The 24,995-nt window shown below is 37.9% G+C and overlaps 1 protein-coding gene across 1 annotated transcript; it reads right to left on the bottom strand.

Moving 5' to 3' along the window:
• Positions 1-106: 106 nt before the first annotated feature.
• LOC126378026 (uncharacterized) lies at positions 107-23,691 on the bottom strand. The gene is made up of 12 exons (XM_050026087.1): positions 23,572-23,691; positions 22,317-22,549; positions 20,690-22,016; positions 17,309-17,490; positions 16,764-16,976; positions 14,988-16,196; positions 14,407-14,709; positions 12,621-12,920; positions 11,414-11,577; positions 8,124-8,249; positions 6,941-7,085; positions 107-898 (listed from the first exon to the last, which is right to left on the bottom strand). Exons 1-12 carry the CDS (start codon positions 23,591-23,593, stop codon positions 773-775), a joined length of 4,350 nt encoding a protein of 1,449 aa, XP_049882044.1. The 5' UTR covers positions 23,594-23,691; the 3' UTR covers positions 107-772.
• Between the last annotated feature and the right edge of the window lie 1,304 nt (positions 23,692-24,995).

The following is a 24,995-nucleotide window of genomic DNA, read 5'->3' as shown; positions in this document are numbered from 1 at the left end:
CGTAAAACTTCTAAAAACGTCTTGATTATTTGAGTAAAATATATATTTGTAGCAGAGGTCAGATTGAGCTGTTACAGAAGGGATATTAACAAAATAAAATCCAATATGCGTAGTTGTAACTTCTTTATTTCTTTGCAACAAATTCTACTTATGTTATTGATATTTCATACAAATCTTGTACAGTATACAAATTCAGCAATTTATTACTTATAATAATGTTTCATACGGCCAATAAAAGACGTATGTATTTAATAATTCTAAGTATATAAAAGATAATGAACATCTTAACAATTTAAACTTAAAACAACAGGATTACGCGGTTATTATCATAATTAAAACGTAATACCGGACAATTACCGTGTTACAATCAGGGATATGAGACTCTCTGATTCCCACTATTTTGTTATCCCTGATTGTAACGCGGTAACAACCTGTATTGTGTTTTAATTAAAACAACTGTGTTACGGAATCGGGTGTTTAAATGAAAGCGCACCTCGTCTTGTTTTCTATAGGTAGCTAATAGGTAATTGAGTAGTTTCATACGTCAAATAAAAATAGTAAAATAGTTATGAAATTCTGATTACTAAATAAATACACTAACAAGACTTATGAATATAAATAAAGAAAAATGTAATAATAAGTGCGACATTTTGTCACGTTTTCTATGGCGTCACAGGTTGCTTTTTCCTACAAATTCCATAGTAATTTCGTGTTTTGACGTTTAGAAAAAAGTAACTGATTTGACTAGTTGGAAACTCCCTATTGTAACTACTTATGAGTTACCGACGTATTTATGGTATCTCTTATACATGGTATACATATTGGCTAAAGTAACGTGACCAGGTGATGAAGCTAGTGCGCGACGCAGGAACGCTGCGGCGTACGTTGAATCTGCCACCTGGAAATAAAAAAAATAGAATTAGAAAGAAAATGATATGTTTACTACCTGTGGTCTACCCCTTCCCCTCTTCCCTTCATTTTTTCCTTCTATAATGTTTGTTATAAATGAATCGTGTCGTATCAGGTGGCCAATCATATACCTAGGAGAACATTTATGAAACAAATAAAAGAGAAGGTGCAGGTCGTGTCGTATCGGGAGGTGAAGGTTTTGGCGGGAAGAAGAGAGGAATGGCGATTACTCCACCGACAAGAGCGCAGCTGTTAAATAGAGAGAGAGAGAGAGAGTTTACGTGTGGACGTGGATGGATAAAGTCGAATATTGTGTTTGAGATTCAAGATTTGGGTGGCATATCCATGTTAAGACAAATCTCACAAATATATCCCGATCACTGCTTATAATGTATTATTATTATTAACTCACTGTACCGTCATTCGAAGCCTAAAATAATGAGAGGCAACTCGATTTTTCGATGTTGTGGCGGAAACAGTGTCTAAACGTGTTCCAATTCCTATGACAACAGCCTGATCTTTATTTCCATTGGCTGTTGTTACCTTCTAAAACTAGCCACCAGGGGGCGCATCTGTGCTTGAGCGGCTCAGATCGCTTTTTGAATCATTGGCAATTTATTTTTCGAATTGTGCGGACGGATAGTTAGTGATTTACGTACAAAATCGTTATAATAATACATAATACCTAACTTATATCCGTTATAAAGTGTCTTACGTGTAAATAATAAAAATAGTACTTCATAAAATTCAAAAAATAAAATAAATATATAATAATTAGTGCTTATCTACTTAAATATTTTCTAACGGTGCTACCGTTCGAACGTGAGTGATGGTTTCGGAAAATAGTTCTAGTTCTAGCTCTTCAAGCTCATCTGATTCCGATTCTAATTCCCCAAGTCGTGCACGAACGCGAAACAATAAACGAAAAGCTGAGTCGGTGCCTCCTAAGAAAAATATAAAGCGTAAAAAATCTAACAATGATTTACAAAAACTTGTCGAGCAAGTAAATAACATACAAAATTACTTAATGTATAATTCCATGCACCCAGCTTTTCATAATTACCCGCCGGCTGTGCAAAATAACTGTGACGATAATATAAGTGTTACCGTTAGTGGCGATTTATTTTCCGACAATGATAGTTTCGAAAAGGCTCCAAGCCCTGGCCCTAATCCGAATTTAAGCTTTTCTATAAATACAGTGTTGAAGGAGCCTTCCATCCCTAAGTCAGCTCAGGCCCACTTAGATTTGTTAAAATCGGTACAACATCTTGATACTGCCGAATGGTGTGATGTTCGTTATTCGGATGTTCAAAAAGCTTACGCTTCTACCCCTGGATTTGTTGAGCTCGAGTGCAACGAGGAATTCAAACCTTTCGATAAGTACCCTCTTTTATGCACAGCAGAGAAAAGTTATGCCGCGTTCACTCAGGCGCTTATTAAACAAAAAGAGGCGGCGCAGGCTGGCTTCAATTCGTTCCTTTCGTGGGTTTTTAATAATGAAGGGGTTTTAAATCCCGCGTAAAAAAAGGATAAAATTAATGAGATTTTTGTGCAAGGTAATTACAATAAAATATCGGGTGACCTGTTACAACTTGCATGCGGTCATAGGGCTGACGTGGTCGAACAAAGACGAGAAGGGCTCCTTAGATCGGTAAAAGATAAGTTTCTGCGCGCTAATCTGCGTAAAATTCCGCCATCTTGCGAATTTTTGTTTAACAAGGAAGGTCTTTCGTCTGCTATCGAAAAGGCAGGTGGACCGACAAAAATTTTTTGGCCTGCAAGGGTCTCGTCCAAATCCAACTGGTCAGCTGCGCAAGCTGGACCATCAACATCAAAGATGCCCGCGCAGGGTTATCAGTCTCAGCCTCCGAAGGGCAACAAATACGGCCAGGTCATGCAGAACTCTTTCTCATACCAACCTTATGGGCCTCCATCTAACTATTATCCTGCGCAAGGATACCATAATTACCCCGCGCAGGGGTACCATAATCACCCCGCGCAGGGGCACACGAACAGACGGTTCGCGCAGAACCATGATAAAATAAGACCTGATTCTAATAAAACCTTACGTCATAGGCAACATTTTGACGAAAACAAAAATAATTTTAAAAGTGGGCAGAACAATAAAAACTTTCGTTCGAAGCGAAAGTTCTGACTCGAATGTACGTATTGCGGGTCGTCTGGCATACTATGTCCGTATGTGGGAAAATCTTGGGGCCCCAAAATCAATTATAAAAATAATACAAGGTTACAGGATACCGTTCAAGCAGGTTCCTCCACTTTGTGTTCCCGCAACCCTAACCCACAGGTGCCAGACGCGAGACTCCCCTCAAATGAGAGACGCAATAACCACGCTATTACAAACAGGGGTTTTGGAAACCGTACGCCTCTCCCCGAGTTTCATTTCTCCGATTTTCTTGACAACCAAAAGCGACGGAAGTATGCGGCCTATTTTCAATCTTCGTCTATTAAACGAACACGTCATCATAAACAAATTTCACCTCATAAACATGCAGAGAATCCCCAGTTTCCTGCAGCCTTACGATTACCTGGTAAAAATAGACCTTTCCAATGCTTATTTTCACGTGCCCATTGCTCAAACCCACAGAAGGTTCCTGCGAATAATATTTGCTCAAAGATTACTGCAAGTAACTTGCCTACCATTCGGGCTCGCAACAGCGCCACGTGTGTTTGCTATGCTGAGCAATTGGGTCGCAGAGATCCTGAGAAAGCAAGGTATTCGAATAGTCACGTATTTGGACGACTTTCTGCTTGCCAATCAATGCAGAGACATGCTATTACATCAAGTTCAGTACACAGTAAACTTACTACAAACGCTGGGTTGGCTGCTAAATTTCAAAAAGTCGATCTTAACACCTCAAAAAGCATTGGAATTCCTAGGAATTTGTTGGGACCCGTGGCTGGGCCTCAAATGGCTTCCTTTAAAAAAGCAGCAATCTATACAGTCAAAAATCCAACCAATATTGTCCAAAAGAACTGCCCGCTTATTGGAGATACAAAGTCTGGTCGGTCTCGTCAACTTCGCCAGTTTTGTCGTTCCTCGCGGTCGCCTGAATCACAGAGAACTTCTTCGGTTTGGCAATTTCCTCCTAAAAACCAATTCTTGCCGCCGATTCAAAGTCCCAGACAATGTCGTTCTCGAGTTGATATGGTGGATAAAGAACTGCAATGTTCGCTCTCTATTACATCAACCACCAGTGACCCACTTTATGTCAACCGATGCGTCGGGAATAGGTTGGGGAGCCCAAGTCGACGATCTGAAACTCTCTGGCCCGTGGTCTCTTCTGCAACTGGATCTGCACTCCAATATGAAAGAGATGCTGGCTGTACTGTTTGCGTTAAAACAGCAATGCAATTACCTGGCGAACACGTCCATAATGCTTCAGAGCGACAGCAAGACCGTGGTATCTTACCTGAGGAGAGAGGGAGGATCCAAATCTCGCAATCTGATGTATCTAACACGGAAAGTATTCTCAATTCTCGACCAATACCAGATAAATCTAGTCGCTCATTATCTGCCGGGGAAAATGAACTGCGAAGCGGACCGCTTATCTCGGTTTCGGCCGCCTCCCGAGTGGCATCTTTTGCCAGTCATAACCAACATAATTTTCAAGAAATGGGGCATCCCGCATATAGATTTGATGGCGTCCAGGACTGCACATGTAGTGCCTCGGTACGCGAGTCTGGATCGAAGGGATGCGAATGCGGAGTTTCACGACTCGTTCAGCCAACAATGGGACTACGACCTTGCGTGGGTGTTTCCGCCGCCCTTTCTTATCCCGAGAGTGTTATGCCACCTAAACACAGCGAAGGGTGTGTATCTATTAATAGTCCCCATGTGGGAGAAGGTGTTCTGGAAGCCCGATCTCAAAAATCGGGCCACAGCTCCCCCGTTCACAATACGACGCCTTCACCAAGTCCTTGTGGACACATCGACCGGTCTGCCACCGCCGAAGGTCTTCGAGATGAGCCTACAAGTCTGGAGATGTGGGGGTGGTCGTCAAAGTTGACTGGTTGGACGCCCGAACAAAAACAGCTGTTAAAATCAGGTTGGCGTAGTTCTTCTATCAGAACATATAAAAATGCTTGGTGTAAATGGTTAGATTGGTGTAAACATAATAATATCAGCACCCCATATGATGCGAATGGTCCTCAACTAGCCAGATTTTTGTCAGATTTGTTCCTTGTTTACAAATTATCGTACAGTACTATTTTAGTATACAAATCAGCTATTTCAACGCTTTGTAATCCTGACCATTCTGAACGTTTGAGTTCTCATATTCTAGTCAAGAAAATGCTCGCATCTATAGCTAACCAAAAACCTAAATTAAACTTAAAACCCCCAATATGGGATGTTAACGATCTTTCTGCTTGGCTTCTAAACAATGAGACTGATTGCAACAATTTATATCAGTGCTCAAAGCGAACAGCTACATTGTTAATGCTTTGCTCTGGGCGTCGTGTCCATGATTTAACTCTGTTAGCTGTGGATGACAGTCACTGTTCTATTTCAGAAAACTTCGTCGTATTTTGGCCCAAATTTGGATCGAAGACAGATAAATCGGATGTACGACAATCTGGCTGGCGCCTAACTAGCAACCACGACCAACGATCCATTGATCCTGTGTATTGGGTGAAGCAACTTATACAATTGTCATCGTCAAGAAGAGCTCAAGCTAACACGAATAGCCTTTTCGTCACTGCGTGCGGCGAACCTAAGTCTGCTTCACGTTCAGTGATTGCTGGCTGGATTAGACGGGTCCTACAAGAAGCGGGCATAAAATCAAGCGCTGGAAGTATTAGACCTGCCGTTGCGTCTAAAAATTGGGTGTCTAATTGCCCAATAGATGATATCCTTGCTCAAGGAAATTGGCGCTCTCAAGATACGTTTAAAAAATATTACTGTCGAGAAATTAAATCTACGAATCACCAAACAAATGTGGTAACTGCTAGGTTTTCACCCATAGCAAATTAAAATAGAGTAAATTAGATAATACCTTTATTTATCTACCCTATAGGTGATTTTATAATTAAGTGATCACTTTATATCATTTGTGTGTTTCCTTTGTTTCTAGCATATTATATAAATTGTTAACTTGCTAAGAATATTGATGAATAGTTTGAAATAAAAATTTAATTATCTTTTGTAGATTACTTTATTTTACTTATAATTTGTACCTACTTACCTGTAATCTTCCATACCTACATTACATTTTAAATTAATTAAATTAAAAGGTTTTCTATTAAGCATTTCTCCTTTTACATTTTCTACTTGCATTACATTTTTAGATCTCGTTCTATTCTCATACAGACTCATATACATAATTCATACATAACTATCCACCAGGCGATAACAAACAGCTCTCATTATTTTAGGCTTCGAATGACGGTACAGTGAGTTAATAACAGCGTTTTACCTTACAATAAAACGCTTATTAACTACTTACCTCATTCGAAGCCTATTTTCATCTCTGCCTGGTTTAATTTGTTTTATTATTATTTAGCAATGATTCAAAAAGCGATCTGAGCCGCTCAAGCACAGATGCGCCCCCTGGTGGCTAGTTTTAGAAGGTAACAACAGCCAATGGAAATAAAGATCAGGCTGTTGTCATAGGAATTGGAACACGTTTAGACACTGTTTCCGCCACAACATCGAAAAATCGAGTTGCCTCTCTCATTATTTTAGGCTTCGAATGAGGTAAGTAGTTAATAAGCGTTTTATTGTAAGGTAAAACGCTGTTATTTATTAAGTACACTAGCAGCATAAGCTGATGCGTTTACGTCACTGCACTTGGGTTTTTGTTTTTTTTATAATGTTCTTTTAAGAGTTCACTGATGGTGCACTGATCACTGACTCTGGAAGCTTATTCTATGAGTCCACTACGCGGTTGGGGAGAAAATGTTTTCTGGGGTTGCTTGCACATGGAGGCTTGTACAGTTTCAGTGAGTGCCCTCTTTTTGTGTTTTTGTTGAATTTTTTTTATAATTTTGTATAAAAAAAAATACTAACCTGCAGTAACAAAGCGGCACACTTCTCGACATAGACGCGCGCCATCTTGTGCGGCGAGTGTTCCAGTAGCCAGCACAGGTCGGCCACACAGTACGCAGCTATGCCTTTCACGTGCTCCTTGCGTTTGCAGACCGATTGGGTTAACCTAGAATATTGAAATGTATTTATTTATAACAAAAGTATATTATTGTGGGTGGGAGCAGGAAAATAATCACGAACATATTTAGAACCCACCATACATGGTGTTAGTGACATAGTAACGAAAATTTTGAGGTATCATTCAGACCATGATTCTGAGTTGATATCAAGTGGAATTTGCCGCCGCAAAACTATGGAACTAAAACTGATTATAATATACCCTAAAATGTTCATGAATTTTCCAACATCGTAACGAATACTGAGAAGGATGATTCAACTTACTATTCTGAATTAAAAAAATGCAATACATGACATAGCAACATGATAATCCGAAGAGATGGGCCTCTGTCCAAACCTTCCTGTATATACCTCGTATATACAGGGTGTTAGTGACGCCATAACGATGTTGATATCAACTGGAATTTTCCATCGCAAAAGTATAGAATTGAAAATAATATAAAAACTATATAAAATCATGAATTTTGCGACGGAAAATTCCAGTTGATATCGACATCGTTACGGTGTCACAAAACCCTGTATATACCTCTGCCCACCCCTTAGATGATCGTGATGCCATGTCAAGTTATACATTTTTTTTTAAATTAAATACGTTATCATAATACAGTGTAATATTAAAGTACATACCTATATAATGTTGCACGCCCGATAGGGTTCAATTGTACGTAAGAACTGTAATTTTTCTTTTTACAATGTAACCATGACATTTTTTTTTGTACTGTACAATTGCAAAAATCATTTTGTGATCCCTAGTTTGATTAGGACATTACAGGCTGATCACCTGATTGTCCGAAAGTAAGATGCGATCATCTTGTGCTTTGGAAGGCACGTTAAGCCGTTGGTCCCGGTTACTATTGACTGATATAAGTGAGTAATCGTTATATGAGCCATGTCAGGGGCCTTTGGCGGCTCAATCATAACCCTGACACCAGGGTTGATGAGGTTGGTATTCCACCTCGCAACCCACACGATAAGAAGAAAAATGCAATAAAACTCTTTTGATTTTGTTATAAGAAAGTGATCATACTTCTCAATATTATGCGCGATTTCAGCCAGTTTCTCCTCGACACCTCGCTCCAGCTGGTCGTTTGACGTGAACCGTTGACACATGGTGACCACGAGCTCGCGGTAACATTGCATGAAGTTTGGCCACCTGTAACATATTACAAGAAAATATTTATACAGGGTGTTAGTAACATCGTAACGAAAACTTTGAGGGATGATTGAGACCATGATTCTAAGATGATATCAAGTGGAATTTTTCGTCGCAAAAGTATGGAACAGAAAATAATTTAAAAGAAAACAAAAATTTTCATGAATTTTCCGACTGAAAATTCCACTTGATATCAACTCAGAATCATGGTCTGAATCATCCCCCTCAGTATTCGTTACGATGTCACTAACACCCATACCTACTTGTATGGCTACAGTATGTACTTGTGCGGGGTGTAAGTGACATCGTAACGAATACTGAGGGCGATGACTGAGCTGATTATTCTGAGTTAATATCAAGTGGAATTTTTCATCGCAAAAGTATAGAATTGAAAATAATTTTAAAAAACTAAAAAAAAAAATCATGAATTATGCGACGGAAAATTCCACTTGATATTAACTCAGAATCATGGTCTGAATCATCCCCCTCAGTATTCGTTACGATGTCACTTACACCCCGTATAATAACTACCTTTTGCCCGCGACTTCGTCCGCGTGGCGTGTTATAAAAGAAAGATCTTTGTGTGTGTGGGAGTGCATGTCAAATTTCAAGCATCTAACTTATGCAGTTTAGATTTGTTCATACATTTCTTTCCCGCTAACTCCTATTTTTCAAAATACAGCCATAACTGAACTTTATATTTACTAAGGTGCATGCATGCTAGATTGGAAACATCTACTCGTATCTTACGCGGTTTAGATTTTTTCATACAAATGTTTTTTCCCGCTAACTTCCGTTCCCGTGGGAATTTTGCAATATCCTGTTGCAACTAAGCTTTAAGTTTACTAAGGTACTTGCATGCCAAATTTGAAGCGTCTAACTTAAGTTAGGGTAAATTAAATTAAATTAAAAATTAAAATTTCTTTATTTCAGATAACAATGATCCATAATTTACATAATAAAACATTCAAATATCTTAAAATAATAAATATAATAAAATAGAATTAGATAAAACAAATAAAATCAATTAAAATAGAATATCAACAATACCTTCTCACCGGCATCGATACAGGCACATGTCTGTCGCAGCAATGCCGGAGATAAGGACAGTCCAGCCTATCGCCGATCATTTGCAGGATGACATTGGAGCTGGCCCGCACTCTGCGCACCAGGGACATGCCGCGGGCGCGCATCGTCGCATGGAAGCAGGCGGTGCGCGCCGTCGCGAACATACCCGACGCGCTGCAGAACCGAGGCAGCCCCAATATCACCCTGAACGCATTATTGTACAGGATGCGGAGGTCGCTGTAACAGCGCTTAGTGTAATTCGCCCACAGGCTGCAGGTGTATAGTGATGTACAATACGCACGAAAGAGTGTAATTTTAACCTCTGGTGTACATCGCGCAAACCTGCGGGCTATCATATTAGCCCTTACAGACAGCGCCCTCCGCTCCCGCTCAATATCCGCATTGTCACTGAGGTCAGCAGTAACTATGTGCCCCAGGTACTTAAACTGATATACCCTCTCCAAGGGCGTACCATTCAGCAACACCGGAGGAACGTTCTCTGGGCATTTATTACCCGCCTCAAAGACCATGCACTGGCTTTTCCTAACATTATATGTTAAACCGTGACCACCTGCATACTCCTCACAAATCCGCATCAGTCTTCTCAAACCGCAGACCGACGCACTGAGCAGCACCATGTCGTCAGCGTAACTCAGATTATTAACACAAACGCCATCCACATGGCAGCCGACACGCGTGCTGCTCAGCGCGGCGATCAGCTCGTTCATGTAAAGGTTGAACAGGGTCGGAGACGTCAACCCACCCTGCCGCACTCCACACTCGAGTCGATACGTCTCCGACACTTCCCCTGCCCATCTGACCATGTTGGACTGGTGCGCGTACCAATACCGAAACATATTAATTAGTTCCTGAGGTAGGTTTATGCTCCTCAACTTATCCCATAACAAGTCATACCGAACCAAGTCGAATGCTTTGGACAGGTCAAGGAAGCAAGCATATACAGGCGTCTGACGGTCTGTGTAGTATTTGACGGTATGCTTAAGACACAGAATTGCACTCTCAGTAGATAATCGTGGTCGAAATCCAAATTGATTATCATGTAGCGATACGTACTTATTTAACTGTGTATTAAGCAGCCCGTCAAAAACTTTTGCTACAACAGTGGCAAGAGAGATAGGTCTGTAGTTAAGTTTGTCGGTAAGGTCACCTGTTTTATTCTTCACCACAGGCACTACCACTGTTTTCATGAAGTCGGCTGGTAAATAGGAATGACCCACACAAAGTGAATAGAACATGGCCAACACTCTGGCAATGTGCGGCCCGGCGTGCTGCAGGTGTTCGATGCTGAGCCCATCGTGGCCCGGGGATTTACCTCTTGCTATAAGCTTTATAGCTTTATCGACATCTTTCGCAAAAAATTTCGTAACCGGTTGACAGTTCATTTCAGCATCAAGCACCCACCCCCCCGCCGGACCCAATGGCGAACTGACCGAAAAATGGTCCTTCAGGATATTCGCTATGTCTTTGGGGTCCTGGACATCGTCGACGCTCACAGGAAGGCCAGGTGCCACATTCACCTTGCTAGTATCTTGCCAAAAACCCCGAAAGTTACCTTTCGAGTGTTTTTCAGCAAGCGAGTCCATTCTTATTTGGTGCTTATGGTCTTGACACCATTTTAATCTAGACTTAAAAACTCGCCTACTATCACACATCTCCTGATGTACTATGCCAGTCTTTGGCCTACCGCACCTCACCCACTCCATAAACCTAGACCTGGCAGTCCTATGAGCCTCGACGACATGTTTGTCGTAAAGACTCTAATTTTTTTTTTTAAGATAAACATTTCCATTATTATCATATATTACATTATGTGTAACGGTTTTGTCAGCGCACGCCAGAATTGCTCGCAGATGGTAGATTTTTTCCTACTTACTTGACACTTATCGTCATATTTTTATCAATTCACACAGTATCTTTATAAATTGTAGCCTATGTGTTATTCAGATGTATAAGCTACATTATTGTAAAGTTTCATTAAAATCAATTCAGTAGTTTTTGCGTGAAAGAGTAACAAACATCCATACTCAGAAACTTTCACATTTATAATATTAGTAAGATAAATACATATAAAATACCTGTCTTGTAACATCTCATCCCTAGAGAGCTGCAAACTATTGAGTATAGCCACACAGCCTTCAAACAGCTTCAAGTATTGCCAGCTGTCACACAGTGTTGCCATGTAATTGACTTGGTGATGTAGCGAGAATATCGAGTCGAGGAGTTTGGAATGTAGGTGAATCTGTAAAGAGTAAATTAGGATCATGAATAGTCACTGTGGTACGGTCACGAGCATTAATATGTATACACTTTGGTACCATGTCACATTAACTTTTTTGACACATTGAACTGTAAGTCTCACTCAATGTCAAATATGTTAGTGCGACAGAGTCCTAAAGTGGGTACATTATATTGCTCATGACTGTATACACTTTGGTACCATGTCACATTAACTTTTTTGACAAATTGAACTGTAAGTCTCACTAAATATCAAATATGTTAGTGCGACAGAGTCCTAAAGTGGGTACATTATATTGACTGTACACCGGCTTGCTTCTCAAACGGCGACCGCCGGTTCGAACTCCGGTACCGGACTTGAACCAATGAGTTAGCAATTTATGATAAGTGCAGTTTTTACTAATAAAGTTGGCTCGACCAATTCCATATATATCTGATCCAAATATCAAGCAAAAATTATTTTTATATATGCCTCCGCGATTAGATTATATTTTTGAATAATTAGTAACCTGAACAGCGCCTTCTATATTTTTTTGCTAACGTAGCCTAGAATTCATTGTTGTTTTTTTATCTTCATCATCATCATCAGCCCATTAACGTCCCCACTGCTGGGGCACGGGCCTTCCCTATGGATAGATAGGGAGATCGGGCCTTAAACCATCACGCGGGCCCAGTGCGGATTGATGGTTATTAACGACTGCTAATGCAGCCGGGACCAACGGCTTAACGTACCTTCCGAAGCACGGAGGAGCTCGAGATGAAAACTTTTTTTTTGTGGTCACCCATCCTATGACCGGCCTTTGCGAAAGTTGCTTAACTTCAACAATCGCAGATCGAGCGCGTTTACCGCTGCGCCACCGAGCTCCTCACCGAGCCTTTTTATCTTAATTTACTGTAAATGTCTATTTACGGTACATGTACTTATGTTGAATAAATCTTATACAATTTCTTATATAGGTTTTTTTCACAGAGACAGGGTTTGATCTCTCGTTTCGTGAACAAGGAGACATCCATGTGATCATCATGCATGTATAAAAAGAAACTCACCTTTTTCGCCGCCAAAACCCCTTCAGCAACAATATCCAAATCTACCCTCAAAATACTGCAGACAACATCGTCTATTTTCATTACTTTTTCTTCACCAACTTTCTTCTTCATCTCACTTTCTTCATAGTACGTGCTGATCCATACACGGATGTCCTTGCATGTTTTAGCTAGGTATCTAGACAGGGCTAGACATTTAGACCCTACTATGTTGGCTTTTAAACATTGTGTGAAAAGGTATTTGGACACTTTATGACTGGTGAGTGTTGTTGAGGGCACCTCTTTCGATATTTCTGATGGTTTCTGGAATAAAAAGGGTTGTTTATTAGATTGGTTTAGATAAAATGATCTTCTATCGTGTGGGTTGTGAGATGATTTACCAACCTCTACAACCCTATTGTCAGGGTTAGTATTGATCCGCCAAAGGCCACTGACATGGCTCATGTAACGACTACTTACTTACATCAGTAAGTAGTAACCGGGGCCAACGGCTTAACGTGCCTTCCGAAGCACGGATCATCTTACTTTTTGGACAATCAGGTGATCAACCTGTAATGTGCTAACAAACTAGGGAACACAAAGTGATTTTTGTGGATTCGAACCCGGAACCTCCGCATCGTGAGCCCAACGCTCAACCACTGGACCACGGAGGCCGTACGGACCACGGATAAAATGATAATAATGAGATATCCATTATAGACGTTAATACGGCTCAACTATCACGTTGGTCTGACAGAAAGCTCGGTGAGATGCGGGTACGGTCACGAGCATTAATATTTATACACTTTGGTACCATGTCACATTAACTTTATTGACAAATTGAACTGTAAGCTCACTAAATGTCAAATATGTTAGTGCGACAGAGTCATAAAGTGGGTACATTATTGCTCATGACTGTACTTAGTTCATCCTACGTTGGATGTACCTTGGACTAGTTTCCAACTAGTCAAATCAGTTACTTTTTACCAAACGTCAAACCACGAAATTACTATGGAATTTGTATGCAAAAGCAACCTGTGACGTCGTAGAAAAACGTGACAATATATCGCACATATTATCACATTTTTCTTTATTAAAATTAATAAATAAGTTAAATAGAAAACGAAAGTTTTTTTGTCACCTTTAGATCTGTCTTTGTTTAGTAATCAGAATGTCATAATTTATGTTTGACCTAGGAAACTTTGCAAATGGAATGTAGTCGTCAGTTTAAGTTATACAGGGTGTTAGTGACATCGTAACGAATACTCAGGGGGATGATTCAGACCATGATTCTGAGTTAATATCAAATGGAATTTTTCGTCGCAAAATTCATGTTTTTTTTTAGTTTTTTAAAATTATTTTCAATTCCATACTTTTGCGATGGAAAATTCCACTTGATATTATCTCAGAATAATCAGCCGAATCATCCCCCTCAGTATTCGTTACGATGTCACTTACAGCCCGCACAAGTTCATACGGTAGCCATACAAGTAGGTATGGGTGTTAGTGACACAGTCACGAATACTGAGGGGGATGGTTCAGACCATGATTCTGAATTGATATCAAGTGGAATTTTCAGTCTTAATATTCATGAAAATTTTTGTGTTTTTTATCATACTTTTGCGACGGAAAATTCCACTCGATATCATCTCAGAACCATCCAACCAATCACCCCTCAAAGTTTTCGTTACGATGTCACTAACACTCTGTATAAATCTCTTGGGGTTTAACGACGTCATATTAATAATGTTTTGTAACAACAAATGTATAGATAATATGATAAGTCATCAACAAAATAGAGAACACATACCTTAAAAACTCCCAAAGCGTTCATATCCCCAACAAAAGTATTAACGAAACACTCAACAGAGGTAAGTTCACACAAGAACTTTAAAGTGACGGCAATATCTTCTAAAACTACCCTCTTTTCCTCGCCATGTACTATGGCCAGTCGCGCGATAACGCTCTTCCAAATTTGAGTGAACAATTGGTCTTTTTTCTCGAAGATTCTATGCGATGCTAGCTTCTTGACATGCCGCAGAATGACGTTTAACAGTTGCACGGACGACTCGACGTGTTGTTGGCGCGATGATGGGTTTTGTATTGATTGTATCTGGAAAATAAAAATGATTATTACTAATGATAGGTATACAAGACGTAAGTGACATCGTAAACTTTGACAAAATGTCACGTGACCAACCGTTTTCGCGTTGTCTCGACTATTATAGACGGCCATACAGCTCACCTATCACGTTGGTCTAACAGAAAGCTCGGTGAGGCGTGGGTTCTTAGTTCATATTGCGACGGATACATGCGTACACAGAGGTACACTGTGACTAAATTTTTTGGGATATAGTAGTGAGCTTACGTTACGTAATAATTTATACTTACAGCATTTTGCACGAAGAACTCCAAACCGGACCAAAGACAAACCAATTTTTTTATTTCTTCTGCATCCCCCGTCTCACAATGCTTCGAAAGAGTGAGCGAGTAAGACGCCATTGCGTTCAGTGCTGCCAACGTGTTCTCAGAAACTACCATACTTTCGTCAATGTCGCCATTTGTTTCGTTAAATAAACTACTATTTTCAAAATCTATGTTCGTTAGGCAGTCTAATATGGATTTGTGTAGCTTTTCTTGTAAGTTTGCTAATATGGACCTATAGGCGCTAGTAGTTATAGCTTTCTTTTCCTTGGCTATTATCGGTAGAATTAAACAAGTTATCTGGAAGACAGGTTCACTGAAATATTCTATGTTGGAAATGTCCTGCTTTTTACTACTTTGTTTTGTAAGCAGTAATTCTACCAATTTTTTCACAATGTCGCTATCTGTCTTGACTTTTTTTACTGCAGACTCCAAAATACTTTTAATCACAAACATATTATTTGACGTCTTGATTTTTAAAGTCAGCAGGTTAATAATTTCTTTACTTTTGAAGTCAAATATGAATTCAACTGGAAAGATTTTGTATAAATCTGGATATTTGGGACTCACTTCGAAGGTATTCAACAAGACATGGTCGGCATTCTTTCTAATTTTCTTCTGGCAACATTTTTTCGTTGCTAACACCATAAAGATCGCTACTAATTGGTAGGATTCTTCCAGATATGGCAATGGTATTTGCTTCAGTAAGTTGATGCAGTTTGAAATTGTGGCATCATGATCTTCTTTAACATTAATTTGTCCAAAATAATCTTTAATATCAACTTCTTTGACGAAAGAGAAGTCGAAATCACTCTTGTTCATTGCTTTAGTAAAATCTTCCATGTTGTCAAAACATTTGCTCATATTCTTACAAGTTTCTAAGACGATAGCATTTAGCAATAGTCTGTTGCTTGCAACAGCTTCTGACTTCAGAATTTCTAGTTCTGGATTACTCAAATACGTTCTCACTATGTTTTTCGCTACGTTCTTTACCTGACCTTTCTCCAAATTACTAAAGAGTATTGTGCAAAAACCACTATTATTCAAAATATTACAATTTGACGACAATTGCTTTATAAGATGGGTTTTTGTGTCTGATAAATTTTGCGTTTGGTCGGTTTCCGATTTTAGTGTTAACAAATGCAGAGCCATAGTTTTGGCTAGGAGAAGATTGTCCTGAAAATAGAATATTATTATGGTAATAGTAGAATCTTTTATGATCAAAATATATTGCAGTAACGCGATAGAGGCGAGTCAAAGGGACTGTAACCTAGAACCTGACAGAGGGCAGCAGTAACTGTCAGTACTATTCAGAGAGGAAGGACAGGAGTCCTAGTACGGCTTTGAAATAGACTACTCTGGGCGCTATCCTACTCGCGTCAGAGAAGTACTGCATGGTGGAAAGCAAAAGGGTATTTTTCCCTAAAAAATAGCATGGAGAATGCTACATCGACAAGAGTGTGGCTCTTAAATTAGTGATGTGAATATAATGAAGTGTAGTTTTTCATTAACACAGTTGGCCCGACGATTATAGATCGCGATACGGCTCACCACTTATCACGTTGGTGTAACAGAAAGCTCGGTGATGCGTGGGTACTTAGTTCATCTGGTGATGGATGTACCTCTTATTAACCCAATTGGGAAATGTCTTGAGCTTATGTTAAGTTGATATAGGTATTGAGAGGCGAGGTCACTATCCAGCAGTGGACCCTAGATAGGCTGCATAAGCTACATGAAACTTACCAATATTAAAACTGCCTCATCTTCATCAACCTTCGAAGTAAGTGCTGTCCATTGCTCAGCACTAAGACATGGCAGTAACACACTCAAGTCCAACACCTGCGATGTATCCGTCGCAGTAATGTCAAGTTTGGTGTTGCTGTACTTCAGGTTGAGCAGCTTTAAGTGGGCAACACTGAGGCAGAGGTTGAGAAACGCTTTGCCAAGTTGCGGATTCTGAAATTGTATTTGTTTCACAATCAAGTTGGCTCGACCATTATAGACGGCGATACGGCTCACAACCTATCATGTTGGTCTAACAGAAAGCTCAATGACGTGTGCGTACTTACTTCGTTTTGCGATGAATGTACTTATTATTATTAGGGATTAGCGCAGAAATGTAGCAAAAAGAGATAATGCTATTTCGGTTTTGTCTACCGTCTCATGCGAAGGGTAAGAAAGAGACAGATACATGTTAAACTAAAATAAAATTATGCCTTCTTGATTCGACCTTGGTATTATAGACTTAAAAACAATGTTTCCTCCTATCGATAATCAATAACACTTACATAATTAAGCTTCAAAATGCATTCTCCAAACTTCCCCAAACATTCTTCTTCAAACTTCTGGAAAGCCGTCCAGAAATCCACAGATATTTGCTTTGGCACCGTGTGGTCCGCCATTTTGCTGTGTCGCAGAAAACTCGACAAAATGGCCGACAGCACTTCCGCTAGCGTTATGATTGAAGGACCTGGAAAATTGAACACGAAAATAAGATTTATATTAATCTATTACTTTATGTATATATATAAGGCGGCGGTATCGTTGTTTACGTTCACAAGAAACACAAATTCTGCCAGTTAAAATCTACAACAACGAACTTTGAGTGCCTCAAAGGTAACTTAGAAACCCCGTCGAACTATAAGGTAGCTTTGTGTGTCGTGTATAGGCCTCCAAGTAGCAGGAAACACTTGTTTATATCAGAAATTGATAAATCACTATCTTTTTCACAGGGTTTGGATTTGATTGTTATCGGAGATATGAATATCAATCTTAAACACAGCGATTCTGTAACAAAAGCATACATGGACGTTATGAGCGGACACGGACTTGTAAGCGGGGTGACGGGTTACACTAGAATAGAAAGCAGGAAAAACACGGTCACGAAATCTTGTATCGATCACATATTTGTGCGCTCCCGATTACAAGATGTGTACTGCGCTGCTCTCGGTACTAAACTGGCCGACCACAATATGACCGCCGTAGCTTTCGTGGGGGTACTGCGTGTACAGGGGGTTCCAAGTTTTGTACCAAAAATTAACAATATTTATCTTGAACAAGAACTTGAAAATATTAATTGGAATGTATGTAAAGAGTTTGAGTGTCCATTAGCCATCTATAATTTCATAAACAGTAGCCTCTCAGAATGCTATAAAAAATCAACATTTATTCATAAATTAAGTGTATCTAAACGAAATAAACAACCATGGGTTTTTGGACCCGTAGCAAGAGCATGTGAGAAAAGGGATACGTTATTTCTAGAATGGACGAAGGATACAAAAAATATGGTAAAAAAACTCGAATACAATAAACAAAGAAACAAAACCAATAAATTAGTAGAAAAACATAAAAATGAATATTATAAAAATGAAATATTTATACACAGAAAAGATATTTATTTATTTATTTATATAAGGAAACTTTGGCATATTCTGAATGAAATTTCAGGCAAAATTAGTTCTAAAATTAATGATGTAATTGGTAGGGCATTTCAATCTTTTGGTTCCGATAAAAGTATTGCTAATATGTTTGCTAGGACATTTAAAAATAGTGTTCAAGACTTGATACCAAACTGCAACATCAGACTGCTTGATGAGGGTTTATATAAGCAACCACTAGATAAATCGATGCTATTTAAAAAACCAACCGTAAAACAGATCCACTCAATCATCGGTAACATGAGTAGTAATAAGGCACCTGGCATTGATGGAGTTCGTGCAACGGACCTTAAGAAAATAGCTGACAAGATAGCCGATGCAATAGCCCACTTTATTAGTGTTAGTATAAAAACTGGTATTTACCCCAATGAGCTCAAGACTGGATTAGTGCGGCCGATATTTAAGGGTGGTGATAGTAAAGATAGTACAAAGTATAGACCGATAACAATGCTTCCTATCATTGATAAAGTTGTGGAGAAATTTATCAGTAATCAAATACATGAGTTCTATACCACCCATGACGTGCTGTCACACAATCAGTACGGTTTTCAGCCTAACAAAAGCACGACCATGTTGCTGTCTAGGTTTGCTGATGAAATAAATAAACATCTCAATGACAAAAAACATGTGCTTATTGTATTGATAGATTATACTAAGGCATTTGATGTGTTACGACACGAACTGCTTGTACAAAAGATAGCCGACACAGGCGTGAGGGGACGGATTCTTGAGTGGTGCAAAAATTACCTTGATAACAGGACCTACCATGTGAAGATAGGAAAATCTTGTAGTGAAAAAGTTTACGTGACGGAGGGAACCGCACAAGGATCCGTTCTTGGCCCACTACATTATCTGTCGTACGTCAATGACTTAAATAACTGCATCAAAAATTGCAGTATCTATCAATTCGCAGACGACACATGTCTAGTTTCTGCAGAACGAGATTTAAAAGACGCGGAACGAAAACTTCAGCAAGATTTTGATATTGTATGTCGGTGGTCTCATGACGCTGGACTTGTGTTGAATGGAGAAAAGACAAAACTGCTTCACGTGCACTCCAACCAGTCACGAACTGTCACTATGGTAAAAATTATAGGGCACAATCACCATTGTTTGCACAATGTTGATGCTCCTAAACACTGTGACTGTTTGCCACTCCAGCAGGTTACAGAACAAAAATACCTCGGACTAATTATTGACACTAATTTTAATTGGGAGGCTCATATAGACTCGGTATGTAACAAGTTGCGTGCTGTCTTGGCAAAATTTTATATTATCCGAAACAAAATACCATACCAAGTCAGACTGGCAATGTACACAGCGTTAGTAGAAAGTATTGTATCTTACGGGCTTAGCAGCTACGGTCGTACATTTAAATCTTATCTAGACCGGATATACAAACTACAAGTAAGACTACTGAAAATGATAATACCCTATAATATAAAAAATAAATTAAATAACGACTATGATCTTTTCTATTTCTGTAAAATACTACCGGTCCATGTTAAATTTAAACTCCAGATGCTAAAAGAACAATACTTTAGAACTGAAATACAGGATCCAATATCACACTTCAAAATAACTAGGCAGGTAACAAATCATATATTAAATAAGCCCAAATTTAACAATTTTTACGGTAAACGAGTGTCTAATTACATCGTACCTGACTTAATAAATCAGATACCAATTGAAATTAGGCATAAAATCACACCAAAAAACCTCAACAATATATTAAAAAGGTACATGTTTGAAAACCTACAAAGTATGTGACTTGATGTGTGAATTTGGAGCACCCTGTTTACTATCTTGTTTACTTGTTTGCTGCTTGCCAGTTTCTCGGAATCGCCCGCTCATACGTAGGTATGATGCGCCTTACTTGTGGCGAATTACCTATCCTACCGGTTCTTTCGTCCATGTATGCGTTTGGCGTTTGACATGTGTAGGTACTTTATTTGTTGAATAGTGTTATTAATTAATGGTATACTTCTGAAGTACAAACTGTAACAATAGCGGAATATTGCATTGAGACAAACCTGCAAGGTTTAGCAATGCGATTCAATTGTATCCTTATGTAAAATGTTTTCAACAATAAATAAATAAAAAAAAAAAAAAAAAAAAAAATGTTTATATTGATCATTTTGATAATATTTTGGTTGAGTCATTTATGATGTCCTGCTTACATCTAAAGTAAGTCTTTTCTGTAGAAATTAAATATAGAAAATAAATACATACTGACAAATCCTTCCTCGAGCATCATCAGACAATGTTCTTCAAAGTCTTTCTGAAGTGACACCAGCAACTCTTTATTCTGCCTAAACATCAACTCTGATGTCGACTTCCCATACATTTCTACGCATTCTTGAGGAATTACGTCACATCCAGTTATTAATTTATTTTTTAACTTCTCACAATCTGTTTCATTATCTATGCACTCTTTTATCTTTTGTTTCAATTCAAACTGTTCAGTGTTGCTAGCCTCCAAACATAGTTTAACGTGTGGTAGAATTTGATTTAAGAATATTGTAGCTCTACTTAGTTTGAAAAGTGTTTCCAAAAGACAATTTAACATTTCTATGTAGGACTCATTTATGCTTGAACTGGTTTTCTTTACCGTCATTAGTGGTGGTAGAATTTGGTTAATTTTTTGCTCCACCAACCCTGGATCTAATCTTAAAGCGGTCTTTATTATTTGTAGAGTGCTTTTGTCGACTTTGCCTTCGAGTTTTAGTTGATTTATCATTACTGCTTGTAGGAAAGACATAAAGGTCTTTTTTATCTCAACTTTTGATATCTTTTCGCCAAATGTATCAGTTAATCGGACACTTATGTCAACTTCATTTTTCAATAATACTTCAAGTAGTTTTAAAAACAAGTTTCTTTTAATCTTATCATCGTGTTCTTCGAAGACTATCGGTGGCATTTTCATAGCAGGCGATAGGTAAGCTTGGCTCATATTTAAGGAGTTGACTACCATGATATAAAATGCGAAAATCAGTTGACTTTCGCTTCTGAAGCAACTTACGAACACATCAATAAAATCTGATAAGAATTTCTGATTCTTCTCCGTCCTTCCTATTGGGAATGTGAAGAATGTGCTCATAATTTTCAACACCGACTGAATATTATCTCCCTTTTCTGCCATTAAATCATCAATATTATCTTTCCTTATTAATGTTTGTAGAAAACTTACAAAGAAGGACTTCTTGTTCATTGGAAAGAGGACATTCTGGCAAACATGTATAACTGTGTTATGGGAGTCTGTGTTTAAATAACTGAACACCGTTTCCAAATTCTCCCCATCTAATAATTTCATAATAAATTCTAACTTTTTCTTACATTCCTTGTAATATTTTACTATATTGTTCAGTATTCCTTCGCACATTGTAATGTTTGTAGTTTCTTCATTTTTTAAGTATTTCAAGAGTGTTATAACGATAATTAAGTAGTCATCTATTTGCTGAGTCAGTTGGGAAGAGATTTTCTCATTGTTTAAGAATGTTAAAACATATTGAATGTTGTCATCTTGAATTGAGTTTTGCTGTAGATATTGCGATACTACCTGTAATTTATGGAAGTAATAATCTTAGGCATTCTGAATGGTATAATCTTAAGCGTAATTCGGTTGGTATGTAATGTAATCTACTTACCTTAATATTTTGATACAGAAGATTTATAAAGAGATTTGCAGTGTAATATTAGAAGCTTACATCAACTTTTCCCATTGGACTAAGTTACATAAGAAGCTTATATAAATATGTTTATCATAAAGTCGTAAGACTGAATGTCCTTTTCAAATCCAAACCCAATTTTTTATCTATTGTATTTGAAATTCTTGGTCTTAAGACGTTAAACAACATACCTGTATCATTTTACACTTCAATTCACCAGTCAGTTCGTCCACATTGATCCATCCGAGGACATCTTTCAGCTCCTTCCCATCTAGTTTGTTATTCTCCGCTAACCCTACAAGCCAAGATGCAACAATGCCTTCTTTTGGGGCCGCGGGGAAGTGGTGGGAAAGAACTATGTTCTTGGCGAGGCAGAGCCTCTTCGGTAGGGGGATCGCGTCATCATCCAAACGACGCTTCAGCTCTGAAATATATTAAAATTATGAATTTATTATGGCAGCATGTATTTTTTTATACTTGCTTATATTGGTAAATTAATGTCAATGTTAAACGCATAAAAAATCGGTAATACACGCATCAAAAATAGTTATATAGCATATATATAAGAAAGAAAGAGAGAAAGACACATTCATTATTTCTGGATGCCATACAAACGGTACAAACATTATTATAGATTAGGATATGGTGGTTCAATATATTCTATCTAGAGACCCTGTAACTATTTTTATGATTCATTTTTTTATCTAATTTTTACCGAGGATTCAGCCACTTTTGGTGGTTATACCAACCTCATAGTTTACAGTGTTTAATGATATTCAAACCGTCACTTTACAAAAGATCAATATTACAGCATTATTCCTAAGAGACACAGTAAAGTATTTTAAGAAGAAGAAGTATTTATATACAAGTTTTGCCATTATGGTTATTGCATCTGCCAAGAGGCAACTGATCTCCCTTCCATGTAGAATTTGGTAAATTTCATATAATTAACATAATGTAAGTAAGTAGTTGTTACATGAGTCATGTAAGGGGCCTTTGGCGGCTCAATAGTAACACTGAAACCAGGTTGATGATGGTTGGCACACAATAGAAGAAGTTATCAAGGATTGACCCATGTTACACACACTAAATGCACAACGATTTTATTCCTAACAACGAATAACATAAAATAATACATAATTCTATAATAAATTACTTTATTGGTTTTAAACAAAATATGCTATCGATAATTTATGCTATTGTATTATGGCTGATTCCTGGTAGTGGTGGTCTGGAAAAAATTGGTTCAGAACAATAAGGCCGCCCATTTGTACTATCGCTAAATGTTTCTTATGTTTACTTTTAATGTTTGAAATTTCTTAGGGATCAACAGTTGACACAGTTTAGTTAGTAATTTTACGTAAAATATGTGTTCATTACTACATTCAGAGGTTACCTATGTTACAAAAAGTGTTTTTCAACTTGTTTTTTTTTAATAAAACTTACCATTAAGTGGGTTCAGTGGCATATTTAATTCTGTTTCTGAAACAATTTATCACAAATATTATTAAATTACTTGTAAAGGAATTAAAATACGAGCACGATACGCATGGTCCTTGTTTTGTTTGAAACGTTTCGTTACTGCACTCTGTATAATGTTGAGTTAAGAGTTGAAAAGATAAAAAAAAAATATTGTTGTAGTACAAGCAAGACAATTAAAAACAACACACTTATTAAAATTGTTAATAACGTTAATGGTAAGTAATATTAGACACAAAATATTGTAATTTGCGTAATTTTTCAGATTCATCAAACACGATCCAAACGCTATATGAATGACAGGAGCAGTGTTGCTATTTGATAGACTCTATTTTCCTTTAATTTTGCCTTAAATTCAAGTACCTAAAAATACCGACATCTAAGCTACGTATGTAAATACGAAACCTTTCTTTTATCAGATAGGCAACAGGTAAGCTTGATTTCATTCAGAATCAGTTACACGTAAAAATACATGAATGCAAGTATATTGTACATTTTTGTGGTATGTATTTCTAAGCTACAAAATAATAAAATAGTAATTATACATTCCTTTTCAGTGCTTTTGCATTACCACATGCCAATGCTTTTAGTAAGAACATAATTTAAATATTTTTGCTATATGTCGTTTGCAATAAAGGCAGGCAGATATTATTGCTAGACTTTATATTATACAAAAATATACTAAAACAAAAGTTTTATGGATATTCTTCAGAAATTAGATACATTGGCCTTTTTACTTTGAATATTTAAACAAGGTTCAACCGGATACAGTCTATGTATGGTCCTACAGAAATTTATACTGCACAGAAATTCATGTTGCTGAGAAGGTCATGATTACGTGGTATATAGATAATGTACATACGACGCCCACACTTCCTGAATTTTATTCAACGTACGTCGTAGACGACGTCATTACCTATAGCAATAAAACCGTGATGCTCAGGATAAATTATCTCAGAAAATTCTGAGAGGTTACGTAACCATTTTTAGGTTTTCAAGAGCTTTTAAGTACTTTAAAAACATATCAATAGGTAAACAGTTTTTAATCAGTATAAAGTGGTTACAAAATTATTTCCGATAATAATTTTCTCAAAGAAAACTTGTAACAGTTTTTGCTATAATCGTTTCGAGACCCCTAAATGCCCCTAATTCGCTAAGTGATCGCCTAAAAATAAAAATTGAATGGTCATAGCAGGTTCATTCATAAAAAATGGCTGCCATTTTGAGAAGGTTATAAAATGAAATGAATCCCGTCACGGTCACGATCCGACGCGGTGAAATAGGCCAAGGCAAAAATTTGCGCATGCTCCAAAGAATTGATTTTCTCCAAAATGACGTCACAAAATGTCTGCCACACCGACTAGCTCAGTATAAAAGTTAAAAAATAAGGC

The sequence above is a fragment of the Pectinophora gossypiella genome, chromosome 25 (genome assembly GCF_024362695.1).
Source record: "Pectinophora gossypiella chromosome 25, ilPecGoss1.1, whole genome shotgun sequence".
NCBI lineage: Eukaryota > Metazoa > Arthropoda > Insecta > Lepidoptera > Gelechiidae > Pectinophora > Pectinophora gossypiella.
This window is presented reverse-complemented; position numbering and strand designations above follow the sequence as displayed.